The sequence below is a fragment of the Stenella coeruleoalba genome (assembly GCF_951394435.1).
Source record: "Stenella coeruleoalba genome assembly, chromosome: 1".
In the NCBI taxonomy this organism is placed as follows: Eukaryota; Metazoa; Chordata; class Mammalia; order Artiodactyla; family Delphinidae; genus Stenella; species Stenella coeruleoalba.
In genome coordinates, this window is record NC_137169.1 from 75,920,868 (window position 1) to 75,944,059 (window position 23,192).

The window sequence follows — 23,192 nt, forward strand, 5'->3', positions numbered from 1 at the left end:
GCATTATAAGATGTGTAGCAGCGTCCCTGGCTTCTACCCAGTAGATGCTAGTAACATCCCTACCCCAATTGTGACAACAAAGAAGATATTGCCAAATGTTCCCTGGAAGGGCAAAATCACAGAATATTAAAACTAATATTCTTTTGTTTCTGCCATCACCTGCCATCTTTCCCAGATATCTAGAATGTCTCTATCATTTTAAAATTGGAAATAGTGAGAAAATGGAGTCAGATGCCTGAATCGTCACTTTATAGCCAATTTTGTAATCATAGATCTTTATCAGATGATTCATATATTTAATGGAGAATAATACCTTAAATGTGTATGCTCTTACTGGATTTTTAGCATCATTAGGCTTTTTTTTTCTTTCCTATATTTATAGAAAGAAAGGAAACTATTACAAAATAAGAGACTGGATTTGGATGCTGCAAAAACCAGACTAAAAAAGGCAAAAGCTGCAGAAACTAGAGCATCAGTAAGTAGTGTTTTTTTTAATAGAAGAGTATTTGAGGTTAATAACTTTAAGACTTGTAAAAGGTTTCACTCATATAACATGCAAGCTGTAATCTATCATTAAGACTAGAATATGACTTTAGAGTATTGTTTTTGTGTTTTTAAACAAACTTTTCAGAACTTAATACATTCAAATCAGTGAAAAGTAGTCATATCAGGAGGCAATATTCTTATTTTAGTGATATACTTGTTGCTAAAAAACAAAAATTATAAGAGCTCCTAAAGCTGTGTCATATTTTTTGAATAACCTCAGCGGTGATGGAAAATAAGTCTTCTGGAAATAGATTTATTATATTTGAAATAGAAAAACAGATAGTAATTAAGATAAGAATGAATCAAGTTTGAGAATGCTTATGTGTAGCTTAAAAATTAGATGTGACTCCCTTTCCACATGGGACTCAAACTGACCGAAGGAGTTGTCACCAAGAGTAGTTCCAAAACTATTCAGATAGCAGCAACATGGAGTCCCAGGTGGCTATTTTGAAGGGGGAGGAAACCTGTTTGGATAAATTAGTTCTGGTATATTTTTTATAAAAATCAATCTCAGAGTAGTCTTTTAAGACTAAGTGGGTATATATTAAATATAGTAGTTCAATGATTTTATATATATGTATATGTGAGGATATATATATAACTTTAATAACTTTAAAGATTTTATTTATAAGCTTCTGATTTAATCTAATATTTATATAGTTTATATCTCTTTTCCAAAGTTTGAAGAGATTAATCAGCTTGAATTGGAGCACCTTTAAGATAGTACAATATAAACAAGTATGAATTTATTAGATGAAGCTAACAAGTTCATTCTTGAGCTAAGGGATATGTGTTGTTAAGAGACGTCACATTCCCACTGCCTTCTGTTCCCAACTCACTACCACTACTATCGTCAAGAATCATTGCCTTAGGAGCATATTACCATGGTGCTCGTAGAAGTCTATTGTGGCTCTCTTGTTTTGGGAAAGAAAAGGTTGAGACTTGGTTTAGAGTGAAATTTAAAACTGGTAACTTGGTGTTGGACAGTGTTGTCTTATGAGATTACCCAACACCTTATATGAGCAGAATAAATTATTTTCTTCTAGACAGTTCTCCTTTTGGAGATTCTGTATTAGCAACTGCTGTAGAAGAGCTATCTTTGACAAGACATTAATTTCAAAATCACTGGCTAGTTCACCTCAGAATTTATGATGACATCATCATAAGGAACGGCTTAACTTCCCTAAACAAGCTTTTTGCAGAATTAGAACTTTACAGATGAATACCATAGATGGCAAGAGACTCTAAATTAGGATATTAATTTCTAAGTTGCTAACAATAAACTTATATAGCAAAATATGAATTGGTTTTTAAGATACAAATTTCATAATCAGTAAAAATGTTAAATAAGGATCATTTGGAAATAAATGTTAGAACAGAATATCTTTATTTGAAATGTCTATATGTGGCCAGTGATTATGGAATAAGAATACAAAACTTTCTTTAACAAACACTATTACAGAATAATGATAGTCTACATTTTACTTGGAAAAGTGCCAGAGAGTTCATAAATTTAACAGTATACCAGGTCCTATGTATTCTAAATTATTTTACCACTGCTATTAAAATGTGTAGGAACCAAATATAATAGTAGACAAATTTTGAGAGATAATTCCTTTTGATATATCCAGAAAAGATGTTGACAGATTTTCTGTGCTGTGTATTATTGAGGACAAAATTTTTTCCATGAGAATTTACATTTAAAAATAAAAGTTTATACAAATGAATTTTTCAACAATTACGTTTGTACACAGCTTTTCTAGAATTTATATATTGCATTAAACAAAATTTAACTGTAGCCAAATATTAAAAATATTAGTCTAGACAAAAATTCACATTTCCTGATTTTAGTTGTGTTCTTTCCCTCTAGATAACCAACTTGTTTTTCTTCAAACTTTATAGCAGTAAGTCTGAAATACTTTGGAAAGGAAAAGCCCTCTTAGTTTGTTATCACATAAAGCCTTGAGGCATGCCTATATTTTGTGATTTTTTTTCTCTGTATTTCTCTTCCGTTTACTTGAAGAATACAGAAAAATTGAAACCACTAGGAGTTTGTTTTTCCTTTTTTTTTCTTCTTTGACACATTTCCTGCTCCTAGTTGGTGGCTGAGGAGGTTACTCTAACCTCAGACTTTCTTTGATTTTACTTCTTTGTAAATTTCCTCGGATTGTTTTGTGACTAGTTGTTCCTCTGTAAGTAAGATTTGGGACCTGTGCATGTCAGCACTTTTTTAAAAATTTGTTCACTAGTTTCTTGTGACCTGTTTTTAAATTCTAGATTTACTGAATGCTAATTTTGTACAAGGTGCTTTGCTGAGAAGGAGTTCATATATAAATAGTGCAAAATCTCTGCTGCCCTCAGTTTACAATCTGCTATAGTAGATTGAATTTTTTGGTGATTTTGCCATACCAGTAAAATATTTCTGCCTGTATTCAATATTGCTACTTTACTAATCTGTTTTATTAGTTAATGTGTTGAAGAATGGTAAAGCAGCATCAAAGACATTTCTCAAAAATATACCAATTGAGCAGAAAAGAGAAAACCTCCCTGAATATTTTACAATGAATAAAGTACAGCTTTGAAAATAGTATAAAACTTATATCAGAGAAGCAAAAACAAATATAACTTATGCATTTAAGTTATAAGGCACTGACATTTTTAACCTAACTTAGTCTATATAAACTTTTTAAAAAATCATTTTAGAGTGTTGCTAATGGGAAGAAAAAAATCATCTGGTTTCAAAGCTCTCTGATATTGAGAGGTTTAGACGTCTGTTACTTTTGGGTATCCAAACATGATGGAAAATACATTTTCAAGTAACATAACAAGTATGTCCCTCTGCCCACTTAAGCATTTCCACAGCAGTCTATGTCTTTAATCTGCAAACTGAGTGAATTTATAGCACCATCATATAACCTTAACTTAAATGTACATATATTAGAATTTAAAGTTTATTAAAAATACAAGGATTGACATGCCTTTCATATATTTCTTCAGGGTATGCTAAGACCTGTGAGACTGATTGAAAGAGAACATGGTTGAAGGCATCATACATTAATAAAATAGAAATGATCTTTGAATAGGGAAATTGTGGGTAGGCAGAATGGCTTTCATAGGTAAAAATTTAATAAAAATTTAGGAAATTGTGGCAGTTTTTAAAGTGATGCATTTTCCCTAAGTAATTCTAATTTAAAATCAAGCATCAACCATGTTTTTTATCTTTGAAAATTCAGTCTTTTGAAAAAATTGAACAGGTACCATTATATGAAATTCCGTAGCTGGATTTTTTTTTTTAAGTAGAAGACCATTTTATCGGTTCTTAATACTTGTTTGTGTGTTCTTTAGTGTGCAGAAGTAACTTGTTTTACTGTGTTCATTGGTATAATGTGTTCTTTGTCTCTTACCTATGCACTTAAGCAACTAAACTCAGCACGCCTTGAAGGAGATAACATTATGGTAAATTTCTCTTACATGCTCAACTTCCTGCATGTAAAATGGCTGAAGGTTTGTTGGCCTACCGTGTTTTCTACATCTTGAATAAAGTGCCTTCTCTTGCTATTATCTACATATAAAGTTTAAAGTAGTTGAAGCCATGCATTCATTAGTCTAACAAAAAATACAGAGAATACTAGCTGAAGAAATATTGGAACTTGAAGAAAAGAAATTGTGTTCTAATTGCCAAATTCAGCTGTGCCAAATTAGAGTCTGAATATATACACAAATACATAAATATTTACATGTATTTATACTACACATAAATATATAGTGCCTTTTATACATAATAAAAGATGTTAATTTAGCTGGCACTTCATATTTTCACTGTTGGCAAAAAAAATTAACAAAGTTTACTTAACTTAAAGAAATGTATAAGATGTACAGATTTACTTTGCTTCACAGTACCTTCAGTGTTTACCTTAATTTTCACCCAAATTCAGCATAGAATTAATTTCTTCTGCAATTCCAGGCCAAGACAAACCCCAGTAGTTTAGGTATTTCTGTAGTGTGGAAGCCTGTCCAGTGTTAATTCACTTAGGAGAGTTGCAGAATAGTGATAGCTTTGAATTGGGAATGTTACAGAATGTTACAGAATGTTATTCTGTAATATCCTTTGTATATTATTGAGCTTGATTTGAGGAAATTTTTGAGATGTTAAGTGTTTTTAATTTTTTAACAAGATAGAAATCTGAACATAGTCCCAAAATTCATAAATGTTAGCCAATAAAGATTTATAGATACAGTGTTTGGTATAATACTCCTGGGTGTATTACTGCCATAGAAGTAGCATAGACTCTGCCGTATAAGTAATAAATAATTGACAGTTTTTATTTGTTAAATCAATTGACTACTTTTATTTCATTAGCACTGAACTAAAAGGAGGGGAAAAAACATGTAATAGAAAAGATTATTGTACAGAATATGTAAAATGCATTTGTTTTTTTAAACTACTATAATTATTGAAGCCCTGGCTAAATTAGAGCTTTCCTTAGATAGCAAGAGAATGCATTCATTTATTTCCATTGTCCTATCTGTATGTAGGTAAATGAGAACTGTGAAACTGTTTCAGTCATTGGTAATTTAGCATATAAATCATATATTTTTTTTAATCTTAGGTAAAAATACCCTAAACAGTTAGCAAGACTTTGTTTCATTTATTAGGCATTTATTTTACTAGTTAGGTCATCTACTTATAGTACGATGTATTTAACTCTGGTAATTTTAAGTTCATTATATCTCAAGTTCATTGTGCCCCCCACCATGGCTAAATCAACATTTAGTGTCCATTTATCCTTGCTTTATTATAACTTACTAAAATTGCAGAATTTTGGACCTAAATGAGAAATTAGAAATCATATACTCTAAACCTCTCATTTTACTGATGAGAATACTAGAACTGAGGCATTAAATATTCCCAGTTTTGGAAAACTGTTATTAAGTTATAGAATTAGTATAAGATTCAAAAATCAATAGTATTGATACATATGAAGGCATACTTTCACAGTATATTAATCTCTACTGATTTAATTATTACTGTGTTTAATCTGTTAATGTGATTCTGGAAAAAGAGAGTATGCCATGTAAATTAAAATATTTACATTTTTCTATAGTAAGTTGTAGAAAATGTTAAATTCCAACTTTCATGCTCTATATTTTTCTCTAATTTTTAATGCTGGCTAGATTTGGGCAGAGGAAGTGACAAAAGTAAGTAAATCATTAAACTACAGAATTATGAAACAAGAATTTAATTGTCATTTATTCAGTAAATCTTTATTGGACAACAACTATGGGGCCAATCACAGTCTTTGTTACTGTATCTTATAAAATCTGAAAATTATTATGGAAAGCTCAGATCTGTTTGGCTAGTAGTAGTTCCACAGAGTAATAGAACAATGCTGCAGAGATGTGGTTTGCACACACTCTAATAAATACTAGATAGCTGTTATACTAAGTGGTAATCCTTACAACGCCTTGTCAGAAGACAGTTTTTAAATAATACTTGGTTTATTCATATGATAATTATATAAAATATAGTTAACACAATGTCCTATATCTTCAGAGAAGCGAATATATATCATGTCACACAAATGAATTTTCAAGGTAACTGAAGCTTGTTCTCTACAACACTAAAGCTAATATTTCTGTCATTTTAGTTGAAAATATTTGTAAAAAATTAAATACCGGATAGCATATATTTAACTTCATTACAGTTAGTCATTATTATGAATATCCGTTATTGTACTGTGCAACCGTTGGATCCTTTGTTTTTGAAGTATGTTGTCTCCTCCCTCAGTGTCAGACTGTCACTTTGAGAAGCTGTCCATATTACTGCTACTGCCAGTCTCTCTGCCTGTGCTACCATTTCTAATCTGTTCTTGGCTGGGAGAATACCTAAAGCAAGGAATAAGGAATAAAATTATGACTTTAGTGCAGATTTGTTTCAAGTGCTATTTGAGGTCTTCAGAAGCATTTTTAATTTACTTCTCATGTTCAGAATCTGACCATGAGTTGAGGACAGTGCTGGGGATTGAGGGCAGGTATTAATTGGGCCCCTGAATATTAAGTAGTTTTACAAACTTCAACTTCTTATTTTCTGACTTTGTAGGATTGCTAACTATACAGTCTTGTTTCATGAATAGGTTGTGGAGCATAACTTGGAAATCCAATGTGAAATTCTTGACTTATGCTCTCACCCCTCTTTGTGGAATCCATTCATCAACTTAGTTATGGTTACACCCTGGCCTCTGATTTCTTCCTGAATGTCTAGCGTGAAAAGGGGGCAGAGTAACATAGAAGAGAAAATAGGTTGATCAAGAAAGCCAGGGTCTCTTCCACTTTGGTTAGCATACAGGTACACCAAAAAATTTCTGATTTGATTCTTCAGTTTCTGCAAATTTTGGAAATAGTTGATGTAATGGCAAGAAACTCATGAAACATTATGTTTGTATGTGTGAAAAAAGCTTAAAATATATCAAAATGGATTTCTGGATATATTTTTCCTCTATTCTCACTTCTGTCATTTTTATAATTTAAAAATGTATAATTTAAAAACTGCAGGGCTTCCCTGGTGGTGCAGTGGTTGAGAGTCCGCCTGCCGATGCAGGGGACATGGGTTCGTGCCCTGGTCCGGGAAGATCCCACATGCCGCAGAGCGGCTAGGCCTGTGAGCCATGGCCGCTGAGCCTGTGCGTCCGGAGCCTGTGCTCTGCAACAGGAGAGGGCACAACAGTGAGAGGCCCGCGTACCACAAAAAAATAAATAAATAAATAATAAAAATAAATAAAAACTGCATATTCCTGGAATATTTTAAGATTTAAGCCCCTAGAAAAAGTAGGTAACACTGACCAAGATTGTCATAGCAAATGCCTCAGAAGCTTGGCCAAAATTTCTGGCTTAAAATAAGTTGCCCAGTCCTGATAAAACAAACCAACACATTCTTGCCCTTTTTCCAGCTTACATCCTAAAAGAACTCTTCTTGCTTCTCTAACCCAAGCTATGTTCTAGATCAGTTAGCCCAGTAACAGTAGTTCTAAGCAGTAGAAGATCTTTGCCTAGAACTCTGTCTTAATTGTAAAATTAAGTTGGGGAATGAGATCTTCTGGAGGACAGAATAAAAACTCTTTAAATTCATTGTCTTTCTTTAAACCCTTTTTGTCTTTCTAAAATGGATTATTTTCTTCCTAAGTAAATTAATTATGCTGAACCTAATTTCAGTTACCTCAGCCTCTCAGGTTAATTATTATGATCAGTTAAAAGTGTCAGAAGTAGAGGTGGTTTGGGACATTAGACTGTTTGTGGCCATCCCAAACATACACAGAAACTTGTTCAAGAAACAAGACTTGTTTCCTTCCTGTTATTTACCTTTTCTAAATATAAAGTCTAGATTGTACAAAAGAATGACTTCCTAGGCTTTGTATTATGGTGCTTTCTTCACAGTTAAATAATTAAATTTTGCTCAAACATAGAAGACTGATCCTTTGTCCTTAATGAGATCATTTTATATTTTTATTCAGTGTTTTTATTTTTTTTATAAATTTATTTTTTAACATCTTTATTGGAGTATAATTGCTTTACAATGGTATGTTAGTTTCTGCTTTATAACAAAGTGAATCAACTGTACATATACATATATCACCATATCTCCTCCATCTTGCATCTCCCTCCTACCCTCCCTATCCCACCCCTCTAGGTGGTCACAAAGCCCCAAGCTGATTTCCCTGTGCTATGCAGCTGCTTCCCACTAGCTATCTATGTTACATTTGGTAGTGTATATATATCCATGCCACTCTGTCACTTTGTCCCAGCTTACCCTTCCCCATCCCTGTATCCTCAAGTCCATTCTCTACGTCTGCATCTTTATTCCCGTCCTGACCCTAGCTTCTTCAGAACCTTCTTTTTTTTTTTTTTTTAGATTCCATATATATGTGTTAGCGTACAGTATTTTTCTCTTTCTGACTTACTTCACTCTGTAGGACAGTCTCTAGGTCCATCCACCTCACTACAAATAACTCAATTTCGTTTCTTTTTATGGCTGAGTAATATTCCATTGTATATATGTGCCACATCTTTATCCATTCATCTGTTGATGGACATTTAGGTTGATTCCATGTCCTGGATATTGTAAATAGTGCTGCAGTGAACATTGTAGTACATGTCCCTTTTTGAATTATGGGTATATGCCCATGCTGGGTCACATGGTAGTTCTATTTTTAGTTTTTTAAGGAACCTCCATAGTGTTCTCCATAGTGGCTGTATCAATTTAGATTCCCACCAACAGTGCAAGAGGGGAGGGTTCCCTTTTCTCCACACCCTCTCCAGCATTTATTGTTTGTAGATTTTTTGATGATTCAAAGTCATGTACCACAGTGTTCATTGCAGCTCTATTTACAATAGCAAGGACATGGAAGCAAATTTATTTATTTATTTATTTATTTTTTATTTTGGGCTGTGTTGTGTCTTTGTTGCTGCGCACGGGCTTTCTCTAGTTGCAGCGAGCTGGGGCTACTCTTCATTGCGTTGCACGGGCTTCTCATTGCGGTGGCTTCTCGTTGCAGAGCACGGGCTCTAGACGCGCGGGCTTCAGTAGTTGTGGCACGAGGGCTCAGTAGTTGTGGCTCACGAGCTCTAGGCTCAGGCTCAGTAGTTGTGGTGCACGGGCTAGTTGCTATTCAGTGTTTTTAGCTTAAAAACATTTTTTCTATTTCAGTCTCAAGCTTCCTAGTCACTTTTAATCTGCTACCTAGCTTGCTTACTTACACCTTGTACAGAAATATTGCCATTTAGTAGACTTTCCTGCCATTTCTGCTAAAGGCTGTTAAATCAAATTGTACTTTCACAATCAAACCTATATGGAATTAGCCTCATTTGTTTCCGAATGCGTTTATTTTTGGTTTGCTGTGGTTACTTCTATCAATCAGAACCTTTCAACCAAGCAGAACAGTAAATAGTGCAAATGTAACACTGGATTGGTTTTCCTTAATACTTTTTTAGGAAGAACATTGATTGTTTTATTCCCCTGTAACTTTTTTCTGCTGCATACTAGCTTCCAGATGAAGCTTATTACTTAAGCCCTGTTATCAAAACGCCATGTATTCTTATTTTGATCAAGTAAATTTAATTTTAACTCTTGACTTATTGAATAATTCAAGCTTATTTCCATAAATCCAGTCTAGTGGTCAAGCCTTAGTCCTCTCTGCCATATCTTTTGCCAATGGTATGAGAATGATTATAGCAACTGATTATCTCTTTTGCTGCTACCTCATTGTTGACTATTTCACTTGGTTAGCTATTGCCACCAAAGGGTGAAGGAGAGGGAGATGGGGTGTGAAAGGAAAAAGTTCACACCTTGTTTATATACTTACTACAGTCTTGGAAATACTGTAATTATTTGGATGGCAGGGGAGCAATTTATCCTGGAGAGGTAGTGGGAAATATCATTATAGTGATATTATCACCAATAGTAATTCCCAGTGGGGGATAAGCTAACTATTTTGAGTGACCTGTGAGATTTTATTTTTTCCTCCTCACCACCAAGCAACTCTGACTAAAGGTTTGTGAGGATGTTTTTTTGCCAGTACTTAACTATTTTTAGATTTTTTTTTTTTCGGTGAACTGTTTTTTTCCAGCACTAAACCTATATCAGATAGTTGAAGCTAGTAGTGGTGTGCTATTATGCACATGTCTTCCTAGCTCTGAGGTCAGTAACTTCACCTTGGTAGCTTGAAATCAGCTGTGGTAGGAGTATTTATACCATTGAAACTCAGCACATTGGAGCTTTTTTTCCCCCCCTGGAGAGCCAGTTTACCAGCACACCATTGATTAAAGGTCACCCATAACTTGCAGAAAAACCCTAGCATATCTTATAGGTAATATTTGTGCTTAAGACATATTCTATGCAAAGTTTGGAAAGAAAACTAAAAAAGACATTTATGTAGGATAAAGAATCCTTTGAGGGAACCTAAGAGCTACGTCCCTAGAAACAAGTGTATGCTTGATAACTAAACCCATGAGGTTAAAGTCCTAGCTTCACTCTGAAGTTTTTTCATTTGAGATTGAAGCATATATAACTTCAAAGTAAAGTAGCTACAGTAATAATTGAGAATTTTTTGAAATAATTTATACAAGTAAACTGGTAATCTTAAGGTTTCATAAAATGTTACAAATTAGCAAAATTGATACTAGAAAATGTATGAAAATAGATTGACAGTCCCATAGTAGTTTTCCTAGGCTTTTGTGTTTATGTCATTAAGCTTTGGCTTTAATAGATTCTTTTGAGTTAAGTACCAGTAAGGAGTCAGTTCTGTCTAGATTAAGTAACATAGAAAAGCTAAGTTCTGGAAACCAGGGACCACTTTAGATACAAAGCAGAATCAGGGAATTGCCAGATTATCATTTGGGGTTTGTTTGGCGGATTTTTTTTTTAACATCTTTATCGGAGTATAATTGCTTTACAGTGGTGTGTTAATTTCTGCTTTACAACAAAGTGAGTCAGCTATACATATACATATATCCCCATATCTCCTCCCTCTTGCGTCTCCCTCCCACCCTCCCTATCCCACCCCTTTAGGTGGTCACAAAGCACTGAGCTGATCTCCCTGTGCTATGTGGCTGCTTCTGTTTGGGGGATTTTCTAACTGTCTAAATGAATGTACATAAAATGGACTAAGTCCTCTAATGAGATTCTAAAACTGTGTTCCAATTTAAGTCTGAACAGGAATTAAGAATAACTCAAAGTGAATTTGATCGTCAAGCAGAGATTACCAGACTTCTGCTAGAGGGAATCAGCAGTACACATGTGAGTGTTCATTCATTGGAAATTCATTTGGAACAAAAGACTTTGATAGTCTTAGGGAAATTCTTGGAGGAAAAACTGAACTTCCTTTTCAGTCATTTATCAAGATATTTAAATTGTAGCACTTTTCAAGATACATGAAGAAATATTTTAAATTTTTGTTTACACCTCATCACCTGATGAGATAGTTCTCCCACCATCGTCAAGTCCATTTGATGTTTTTTGTTTTTTGGTTTTCTTTGGCTAAACAGTTTGTTGTTGTAAATTGTAGTAAAATGATAGATACTGATGATTTACCCCGAGTACAGTGTCGTGCTCTGTCTTCCCTTAGCGTGTGCCACTTTAAGTAGATTATAGAGCTAAGAAGTGACTGTAACTTTCCTTTACAGGCCCATCACCTCCGCTGTCTGAATGACTTTGTAGAAGCCCAGATGACTTACTACGCACAATGTTACCAGTACATGTTAGACCTCCAAAAGCAACTGGGAAGGTGGCAATTTCCTTTTCATACATGAAACTCCTGATAAGAGAAGAAATTCAGATTTTTTCATATGAACTAATAATAGAGGTGAAAAATAGAAGAATTAAAGGCTTTTATTAGATTACTTAGAATCAGATTTTTTTTTTTTTTAAGGAAAGTGATTATCACACTTCTGTGGTAACAAAGACATTTTGGGCTCTTCTGGCACAGAAAAATGTTAACAGGGGTGAGACGATAATTTAAGTGAATACCTTTTTAGTGCTTTTTAGATAATTTAAGTGAATACCTTTTTAGAACTTCAAAAAGCATTTGAAGTTCACTTTTCTCTTGAATACCTTTGCAGGTGGTTGAGGAAGATATAGTTATATTGACACTTAGTTGCCCTTAGAGGTAAACTAATTTGTACTTATTCATTACTTGTTCACTGTTAAAAAGATTTTAGAATATTCTGTAAGACCTCAGGCCCATTGATGTTATTATTTTGAGTGTGGTAATATACTTTACAGCACATATGTAAAGCAACACAACTCAATCATTCGTTCTCAAATACTTATTGAACACCTGTCGTATCCAAGCACTGTTCTATACTCTGGGATTATATCAGCGAACAGAACAGGCAAAATTGCTTACCTTTATGGAGCTAACGTTGTAAGGTGACACTGAAAATAAAAGATGTACAGGACAAACATGGTCTCTGCTCTCACAACGAACACTTAAAGCCTAGGTAGAAGTACAGGCCATAGGTGGACAGGCCATGTGATAAGTGGAAAGAGGAGGTCAGATTACTGTAAGGGACATCTAACTGTGACTCAAGTGAGTCTAGCAAAGATTCACAGATGAAATTATTTTAGTAGGAATAATCTAGAACAAGAAAGGGGCAGGGACAAATATTCCAGGCAGAGGAGGAATATGTATATGAAAGGGACAGAGGAAAAAGAGTGTGGCAAGTTCAGGAAACTGACAATAGTTCATTCTAGTTGGATCATAGTGTTCAAATTTAAAATGGGATAGTAGATGTGGCTAGAATAATGAAGCCAGGTCATGTCATGAATGCCCTTTAAAATAAGTAATGATAAAGAGTTTGGAATTTACATAGTGAGGAACCATTAAAGCAGGGGAGTGATGTATAATATTTGAAGGAGGAATATCAAGAGAAGTTATTTCAAGGAATAAGGAGAAAAAAAAAAACCCATCACTTTGGTCTTCCTTTCTGCATATTAATCCTTCAAAACTAGACCTAGAACAAAATTAGGCACATCCACAAAACCAATTTTAGATCTTAAAAATGAGTTGTAGTCTAATACCACTGGTTATTCTAATAGGATTTACAGAAGTATTTACACTTCTATATATTTGAAGTTTTGTTACTGGTATTAATATCTGAAATCAGAATACTACTCTATCCCCACATCATTACAAGTATTTTAAGCCCAGGAAGCCTTAGTACTTCCTGTTCACTTTGTCCTGATACTCTCACAGTGCAGCAGAGGGGTTGCTGTTGAAACCATTCATTCTTGAATTCTGCTTAAGGCCATACACATGCTTTGGAACTCAGCCATTCACACAAAATCTAGTCATTAATGTGCTGAGGTAGGTATTATTATTATCCACATACAGATAAGGAAACAGAAGAGCTAGTTATAAGATTAGTAAATGTGTTTTATTTTTAAATAATTGGAAAGTTTAACATATTGAGCTACAGTGGCAGGAGGTCTGGAGTTTTTTAAAGTTATTAGTAAAAGTTCTTAGAAGTTGAAGATGGCCTTTCAGGGTTTTTTTGTTTGGTTTGGTGTTTTGTTGTTTTTCTTTTTACCATTAATTTCCCAAAGTTGACATAGGTAGACCTCAGTGGCTAAACAAAAGCTAAATTATACTAGTAAATTTGAAAGTAAAGTACATGGTTAAAGACTTTAAAAATCGTGTGTGTGTACACATACATACGTAGGGAGAGAGAACTTATCTTTTTTTTTTTCTCTTCAGAAATGTATATATTTAATCACTGCCGAGTTCACTGAGGAAAGGATGCTAGGAAATGTGTTCTTAACTTTAGAGTGAAACTTGAATTAGAAATCATTTCTTTTTATCATTAGAACCCTTTTACCCATCAGAGAAACATTTGCTTTTAATTTTTACAGATGCCCTATTCTAGGCATCAAGGATACAATGTAAACAAAATAGACCATATCCCTGCCTTTATGGATCTTGCATTCTATTTAGGGGTAGAAAGGAGTAGAAAATCAATGTCTATGAATTATACAGTCTATTAGAAGGTGATAAATGCTATGGAGAAAAATACAACAGGGAAGTACCTTGGTTAGAGTAGAGGTTTACAGTAGTCAGGGAAGACAGATTGGAAAGATGTGAGGAAACAAAGCACGCAGGCATCTTAGAGATGCTCCAGAGACAAAGTACAAAAACTCTAAAGCAGGAACATAGCTGTATGTTCAGGCAACAGCAAGGAGAGCTTGGCTGGAGATTAATCAAGGAAACAGGGAGCGAAGATATGTAGGGCTTTGGAAGCCACTTTTTGGACTTTGGGCTGTACTCAGAGATGAGGAAGTCTGGAGGATTTTGAGCTCAGGAGTGACATGATTTGATTTTAACCTTTAAGAAGATCATTCCTGCTGCTCTGTTGAGGATAGATGTTAGAGGTCATGAGTATAAGCTGACAGACCTGTTCGGAGCCTACTGCAATAACTCGGTCAATAATCCAGTCAGGAGGTGACAGTGGCTTGGATCGGGGTGATTGTGATAGATGTGGTAGAAGTGCTCAAACCCTGGGTGTGTTTTAAAGGTAAAGCCAGTAGAGTTTGCTGACAAACTTTCTGTATATGAGGCTTAGAGGTGTCAAGAATTACTGCAAGTGTTTGGCCTGAGCAACTGAAAGAATGGAGTTTTGGTTAATTAAAATGGGGAATGCCCCAGGAGGAGCAGGTTGGGATGGGGAAGGCATGTAAGGTATATCAGGAGCCCAGTTTTAGACATGTTAAGTTTGAGATATGAAACATCTGAGTGGAGATACCCAATTTTAGGGTATACAAGTCTGGAAATTGGGGGTGGGGGTGAATTAGAGGTATAAATTAGAGAGTTGTCAGCAATATCAAGGATATTCAAATCTGTGAGACTAGATGAAATTACCAAGGGAGTTAAGTACAGGTAGAGAAAAACAGAGAACCAAGGGCTGAGCCCTGAAGTACTCCAACAAAGAGTTGAGGAACCAGCTAAGGAGGATGGTAAGGAATGAGCACTGAGGTAAGATGTAAACCAAGTGTGGCCTTGGAATAAGCTGTAAAAAATGAGGGGAGTGGTCCACTGTGACCACTAGATAGGTCAAGTGAAAGAGAACTGCTAGTGAACCATTGGATTTTGAACATTGCTGACCTTGACGGGTAGTTTTAGTGGAACAGTAGGAGCAAAAGCTTGTTTGTTAATGTAAGGGAATGGAAGGAGAGGAGCTGTGACAGTAAGTTTAGATAAGTCTTTCAAGGAGTTCTAGTGTAAAGAGAAACAGAAATGAAGCACTAGCCAGAGGAAAAAGTGGAGTCCAGCACATTTTTGGTTTTTTTTTTTAAGATAGGAGAAATAAGAGCATGATTGTAATCTGATAAGAATGACACAGTAAATGGAGAAAATATAATATTAGAAAGAAAGGGAAGAATTGGTAGTGTGATATCCTTGAGAGGAGATTTTGTACACAGGTGGAAAAATTAACCTTAAAAAAATTAATCTTAAGAGCATAGATAGCTCATCTGTAGTAGGAGGAGAGATGACCAAAGCATGGAAGTTTCCTGATTTTTTTCTCCTCTCAGTTAAAAAAGAAAGCAACTTATCAGCTGATTATAAAGGTTAGGGGAGAAATGCTGGAATTTTGAGGATGGATGAAGGGGTATGAAATAGTCATCAGCAGAATGTTGAAAGTGGGTAGACTAGAGAAATGTAGTGTAGTTGCCAGGCAGCATTGTGGACCCACTTTAGGTTCCTACTCATTCATTGAGTGTGAGACTAGACTACATGGTTTTGTAGTTTTTTTACTGTCATAGTACATACATGGATACTGAGTAGATAATTACAGAGATTTTTACCAAACGAGTAGTATGAAGTAAAGGGCAAAGGATATGAAGGCATGTGCAAGGAGGTGATTATAATAATTTACCTTGGACACGAAGGGCGTGTTGGTAGGATGATAGATGGTAGGCCTGTGGAGGACTATAGATCCAGGATAGGCTTGTTGAAATGAGAGTACTAGGGGAAACAAGATGATGGTCAGAGAATGGGATGTTGGAAATTGATTATTGTAAAGGTTATAGTTTTTGGAATTGATATGGTCTAGATGAGGCATTGGGAGTGGGTGGCTGAACTAGGTCAGTCACAGAATCACTGGAAGAGGAGAGCTCACGGGTCTGACAGGCCAAAGTGTTCAAATAATTGTCTACATGGCTATTAGAACCACCGAGAATTAAGATCCACTGTTAGTGAGCCAGGAGCTAAAATCCAGAAATAAAGGGAAAAGAATGAGACGCCTGTAGATGATTGCAACAAGAGATGATAGGTAGTATATAGTTGAATAACATGAAATTCAAAGATTAGGTAGGATTGGTTAGGGAAAGGAGTATAGGAATGGTAATGAGGAACGTGCAACTCCTTCAACATCCACCTCTAGGCTCAATGATAAAGGGAGTGTGGGAGATTAAACTCAAGCATCAGGAGGTGAATGGAAGGGTTAGAGAAGAGGTTAAGGGTACAGGGAAATTTGCTGCTGGCTGACTGATTTCCAGATGGCACAGGAGTCATAAAGAAGAAAACTGTTTTATGAAGGGATTAATTTCACCTACCCTACCAGATGAAGCATTTTATATTTTAACTAATGGATTTATTTAAACTTAAATATGAATTTTCATAGGATGTTTTTCAACCTTAGAAGTGGTTGGATTAGAATGATTATAGGCCAGCCATCTTATGCTGTTTTCCGTTGAGTATTATTGGAGAAACAGTAGGCTTACAATAAATTGAAAATTATCTTTAAACTATTTATAGGCACATTGATAACAGGGATTTCACTAATTCCTAATAAAACTTTTATTTTTCCCCTAAAAAATAGAAGACAAAATGAACTGTGACATTTTCCGTATTCTCCCATTGAGTCTTATGTTAATTATCAGTCATAACATATTATTTGAATGTCCATCTCCTCACTTATCTACATGTCCATAAAGGAATGGCATTGTTTCATGTTTATATCTCAGCTTGTGGTAGTGATGTTGGACATGTAGATACTCAATAAGTACTTGAATGAACAGGAAAATGTGATTGGATCGATTTTATGAAAAAGAGTTCAGTTACTCAAATATTTCTCAAAGAATTAACTTGAGAAAACTTCACTCTTGTAGTAGTATCTAACATTTAAGTAAGCCTTTCATTGGTATTTTTATTTAACAATTCATAAAGGGAGGAAAAGATTAATGGAACATACTTATAGAAGGTTGTTGGAAATATCATAAACTCATTTTTCTGGAAAAAGAAAACCATTGTGTTTTTTAAAAACTTTTTAAAGTTTATACTTGTAAAGATGGCTTTGAAACAGACTTTCAAAGATTTTATATTTAAAAACAACCTGCATTTTCTCTAGTGTAATTGACCCTAGAGGGGTGAGCTGGATAGTGTACTTTGTCATTAAAATATTAGCATCCTCAAATCTTTAGCCAAAGTGAAGGTTGGTAGAAGGTAAACACTGCCCCCAAGTGGTGGTATACAGGAACTTTGGTCACTTGCAAATAGATAACTGGCCATTTTCTTTTCAACAGTTTTCCATCCGTTTATCATTGTAACAACAACCAGACTTCTGTGGCACCTATACCATCTGCTTCATCAAACGTGATTGGTTCTTCTCCCTTGACTTCAACAAGTGGCCTAGTAATCACCTCTCCTTCCAACCTCACTGACCTTAAGGAGTGCAGTGGCAGCAGGAAGGCCAGGGTTCTGTATGATTATGATGCTGCAAACAGTACTGAATTATCACTTCTGGCAGATGAGGTGAGTAATGTGGGTATAAAAGGAAAACTATATCATAGATTGACTTACCTTCCAGTATAACAAAATGCAAATTCCTCATTACTTATTTGGAAATAGTTTATTATGAATGTTTTCATAGATTACAGCTGGTTATATTAACATTTTATAATTTTTTAACTACTATTTTTTAACAAAATAGAACATCACAGAAATATTTAAAGCTTTTAACTGCTAAATCACTAGATTTCTAAAACTGTCTCTAATAAAATCCTTTATCTTTCACCAAATTGATAATAATGTTTAAATTCTTTGATAGTGAATAATTTATACTTTAAACAAATTAAGTCTGATTAGTTTTCTGTGTGTTTATTAACATAGTTAATAACTGGAAATGTTTTATTTTGTAGGTAATCACTGTTTTCAGTGTCGTTGGAATGGATTCAGACTGGCTAATGGGGGAAAGGGGAAACCAGAAGGGCAGGGTGCCAATTACCTACTTAGAACTGCTCAATTAAATACGTGGACTGTGAAAAGGTACACCGTATTTATATACAATTAACTCTTAATAAAGCAGGTTTAAGTATCTTTCATGTTAATGTCTTAAGAGACTGAAAAGAAAATACTAGCCATCAGAAACTGGCCTTTCTGCCAATAAAATTGCATGGTAAATATTTCATTACAGAATTTATGTTAAAGCTTTCATGCCAAGAATGTTTTCTTAAAAAATTCTCTTTCTACTGAGGTTTCACTAATAAGTAGCTTCTACTTTTGAGCCCCAACTTAAAGCATAACTGTTTTCTACTGAATTTTTCATTAATGGCAAGCTTTTTCTTTTACATAAAATAAATTTATTGTGAATTGATATGTGACTCATTTATTAGGTATAATTAATAGCCAAAGAATAAAGTTAAAATTTGTTTTTAACTGTTGGTTTAAAAAGAGCTCTAGGATGTAAACCTCTTTTGTAAAAAATATAATGTTTCTGAATGTTTTCATAAACAGAAATGCAGTTATACCATGTTTACCTTGTTTTCCAGCAGACATGGAATGATTACAATATTCTAGTTCAGTGAGTTATTTTGAGGGTTTTTGTTTTACTAAACACTACTGAATGATTTCTTTTAAGAGTAACTAGTCCTTGAGAAATACTACCGTATTTCTCTAGTACATTTGCATTTAAGGTTCTAAAACATCTGGGACAAATTCAGTTCACTAAATAATGTTTTTAAGATTGTTCAATTGGTACTGTTTAATCCATAATCAGAATTGGATCTGTTAAGATACTGCAGTAAAGAGAATTTGTTCTTATTGAACAACAAATCCTTATAAAAATGGATTAGCACAGCTGTGTTCATTATAGAGTAAATTGTATGCAAACAGAATACACTTTTGGTTACTTTGAGCCTACAAATAAAATGTTGAAAATTTACTAATGAACTTAGGTTATCTTGATCAGGCTCTCTAGTTATGAAACACATACTAATGAAATGATTAGTGATATACATGGAATCAGAAAATTGCTATTTAGACCACTGCTATGAATCAGCAGATTATTTCCATGTCAGGACTTCTGCTCTCATTTTCATTTATTCATTCTTTCGTCAAACATTTGTTGGGGGCCATGCACTATGCTGATCAACTGGGAATACGACCCTGAACAAGATGCACACAGTTCTTCCCCCTACAGATCTTAAAGACTGGTGGTAGATACAGAAAAATAAGTAAGCAATGGTCATATAACAGAATCGGTGTCATGATAGAAGAAATACAGGGTTAGTATGTTTCAGAGTTTTGGGAGTCACCTAATTCAGATTTTGGGAGTGGGAGATGGTTTGGAGAGGAAGTGTTCTAGGCAGAGGAAGAAGTTGTGACAGGCCTGGAGCTAAGAGAATGTAGCACATTCTTAAAGCTAAAAGCAGTTCAGTTTGGCTTATGCATGAAGTGTAAAGGTGTAGTTAATTTCTTCAGGAAGTGTTAATGTGTCAAAATGATATTTTTCTGGTACTTTAAAAAATGAACACTTAGCACAAAAGGATATTTTTAAATGGTGTTTAAGAGTTCCTAATAAGAGCTTGGTAAACATGTTGGTAATTTAATTTACAGTTCAGATTTTAACAGTAGTTGTTACATTTCTGTGCTGTGAGACAAATTCCTCTGCAGTTTTACAGTTATACAAGATGCTTTGATTCACACTGTGAATTGCCATACTGTTAACCCCCAAAGCTGCTCAAGCTGGTTAGTTAGCTTAGAACCACTTGAGTGAAGCTTTTTCCCCCAGAAATGAAGCTCTGTGGCCAGCCTAGAGTACCATCTATTATGTTACATAAATCAAGATTTAGGCTTTAAAAGATCATACAAAAAAATCAGGTCAACTTTAATAGCAACTATAAATTAGGTTTATGAGAAGTAGAGTAGTAAAACGGAAAGAGTATGGGTACTGGAGTGAAATTGTCCTGGATTCAAATCCAGTCTTCCTCACATACTGTGCTCTTTGAGCTTCGACTTAGATGTCATATAAACTGCCATTTCCTTGTTAGCAAAATGGGGATAACAATTATGCCACTTTAAGGTTATTGTGAGGATTTTATAGCAAAAAATAGTGTTAAAAGCAGTTATAAAATAACTATAAAATCTGTAACTATAGATTTCTAACTATCTTGTATGTTAGATAATTTTTAGGGAAAGGCTTGGCACAGCAGAAACATGCTGTGAATATGTTTCCCCTTGTTAGCCCCTGTAGCTTCCTGACCTATCCAGACGGTTGGCCTTGTTTATGACTATGTACCAGACAGACATCTTCTGTTGCAATGCTCTGTTCTACTCCTTATCAATTCTATCCTCCACCCTCTTTAAATGAGACCCAGATCTAGGTTTAACCTCACCATAGTCAGTGTACATTTTTATCAGAACCTTCTGCTTTCCATCAAATGAATGTTGATTATAGTAACCTAATAATGTACAGTAGCCTTCAGTAATGTGAGGTTCAAAGGTTATTTTGTGCCTTTGTCCACCACAAATTTGCCACAATATGTGGGCTCATTCTTATGTTTATTGTTTTTTATTTTAATGGGGTTTTGTTTGATTGGTTGTTCGGGGAGTTTTGGGTTTGTTTTATTTCGGTTTGGGCTTATTTTATAAAGTCACAGGTTTAATTTTTACTCAGGTAAAGGCCCATAGGTTCTTAGGCATGGAAGAAGAGCTTTGGAAGCCTATTAATTCATGGTGCAATTCAGAATTATTTAAATAATCTCTGTGCCCCTGAGCTTAATCTAAAGGGATAGTAATGTGAAGGATGCATTTATGAATGAAATAGTAAACTTGGAAATAATTGTAGGCTCCTTTTACAAACAGAAAAAAAGTGATTTTATTGTATTTGTCCTGAAGGTAATTAACCTAAAAGATCATTGCATTAAATTGTTTTTTATGGTGCTAATCAGAAAAATTCATATTGTAGGAGACTAGGTCCCAGAAATGGGAATGAGCCTCACTCTGAGTAATGTAAGAAATAAGAAACCTGAGTCCAGGGTCACTAGTGGGTTAGAGTCCATCCTCATAGTCTGCTGTTATCCTCACCAGAACAAAGGAACAGAATGAGAATGGAGGAGCTGGTGTTGGGAGGACATGCAGAAGATAAAGGATCACAGGACAAAAATCAACATCTTTGTCTACCCAGAGAGGCCTGGCTTACTTTCATGCTTTGTTGACAGTATTCCTTAAAAATATCTTCCCTAGCTCCCAAACACCTGAAAGTTTGAAATATGTTGCCCTAGTATGTGGCACTTCAAGTCTGGGTGAGAAGCCATAATAATAGATAGGAGACTTTGCAATTTGACCTACAGCCAGCTTTGCTTCAACCCCTTCTCCAGATGATTAAGTGGCTCTTACCTCATGGTGAGACTCAAATGGGGGTCTGTCTGGTGGTTGTCCACAGCAGAACTGCCCTTTCTCCCACATTATCCTAACGAGAAAGTCAGCTCAGCAGGGCAGTGGTTCTCAGTGTGGGACCCCCAAGACAGGCAATGTCAGCATCACGTAGGAACTTGTTAAAAATGTTAATTCGTATCTCCAAGTACCTTTTTTTTTGTACCTATTTGTTGTCTTCAAGGGGCTATAAAACTAGTCTTAGTTCTTCCATGTAACATTTTTTAAAATATTTCAAGACAAAAACTAAATTCTGATCCTCTTTACTGTGTTCTAGCACTAATCATAATTATATAGTTACTTTTAATAATTTATTTGTTTAGTATGTATCTGTCACTCTAGAGTGTAGGCTCCCTGAGATTGAGACTATTAATTCTTTTGATCACAGTTAAATTCCCAACTCTTAGCAGGAGACCTAGCATATAGTATGTACTCAATATTTGTCAAAGAAAGAAAGAATGCAATTCTTAAGTCTTATCCAAGCTCTACTGAATCAAACTCTGGGGGTAGGGCCCAGCATTCTGTTTTTACAAGCCATTTAGGTGATTGTTACACTCTCAAGTTTGAGACCCACTTCAGTAGAATAAAGAAATCGTGCCTTTTACCTTCAGACGTGCTATCTGACATCGCTTGAAAATTCTCCCTCCCTTCTGTATACCAACAACACTTCTCTCAAGTGTAGAGGAACGTTGCTGGGCTGTATTACAAGTGGGTGTGAAGGTATAAGGTATGCTTAGTGTAAGAAAGGGAAATATTGCTTGGAATGCCAGTACTTGGTTGCTATGGAGGGTTTCTAGGGATGGATCCCTTAGTCTGAAGAAGGGTAAGCACTACTACCACCCACATTTCCACTCAGCACAGTCACAATTTGACATCAAAGCTCCCTGACAAACCATTAAAGTTATATCAGACTAACGTGTACACCCCGGTGCTCAGGTTGCTAACTCCACTCTCCCTACTTCAAAGGAGACTTTTTAAGAATTGTTAATGCTTTTTTTTAATACTACAAGTCATAGATGCATTAAAAAAGGGAAAAAAAGAGTATATAGTTTAAAAATAAAAATCACCTATAATTCCACCATCCAGGGAGAGCTACTGTTACTTAGGTGCATAGACTTCCAGATTCGTCTGTGCTTTTATAGATTGTTTTAAGTGGGATCAAGTTGTACATACTGTTTTGTAACTTTTTCACTTGACAATACCATGACTATCCTGCCATGTCAAAAATGTTTCTATATCTTTTTTAATGGCCGCATGGTATTTCATCTTATGTGCCACATTTTATTAAACTACTGTTTTCAGGTTGTTTCCAATTTTTCGCTAATAAACTGCTTAAAAGAATATTGTGTTGTTAAATCTTTTATGTGTTCTTAATATTTCCTTAAGGTGAATATTTGGAAGTAGAATTGCTAGTGTAGAGTACGCCAGTTTATAAAAGCTTTTGTCGCT

At 34.8% G+C, this 23,192-nt stretch overlaps 1 protein-coding gene across 2 annotated transcripts in view; it reads left to right on the forward strand.

The window, feature by feature from the left end:
- SH3GLB1 (SH3 domain containing GRB2 like, endophilin B1) overlaps window positions 1-22,942 on the forward strand; it is a 39,294-nt gene extending 16,352 nt beyond the window's left edge. The window contains exons 5-10 of one of the 2 annotated variants that reach the window (XM_079929103.1): window positions 383-475; window positions 3,964-4,050; window positions 11,246-11,335; window positions 11,722-11,822; window positions 17,615-17,843; window positions 18,230-22,942. In XM_079929103.1, the coding sequence (XP_079785229.1) occupies window positions 383-475; window positions 3,964-4,050; window positions 11,246-11,335; window positions 11,722-11,822; window positions 17,615-17,843; window positions 18,230-18,337 (708 nt within the window). In that variant the 3' untranslated portion in view covers window positions 18,338-22,942. The remainder of the gene's footprint in view (window positions 1-382; window positions 476-3,963; window positions 4,051-11,245; window positions 11,336-11,721; window positions 11,823-17,614; window positions 17,844-18,229) is intronic. The other variant, XM_079929102.1, reaches the window with a different exon arrangement.
- The last annotated feature ends 250 nt before the right edge of the window (window positions 22,943-23,192 follow it).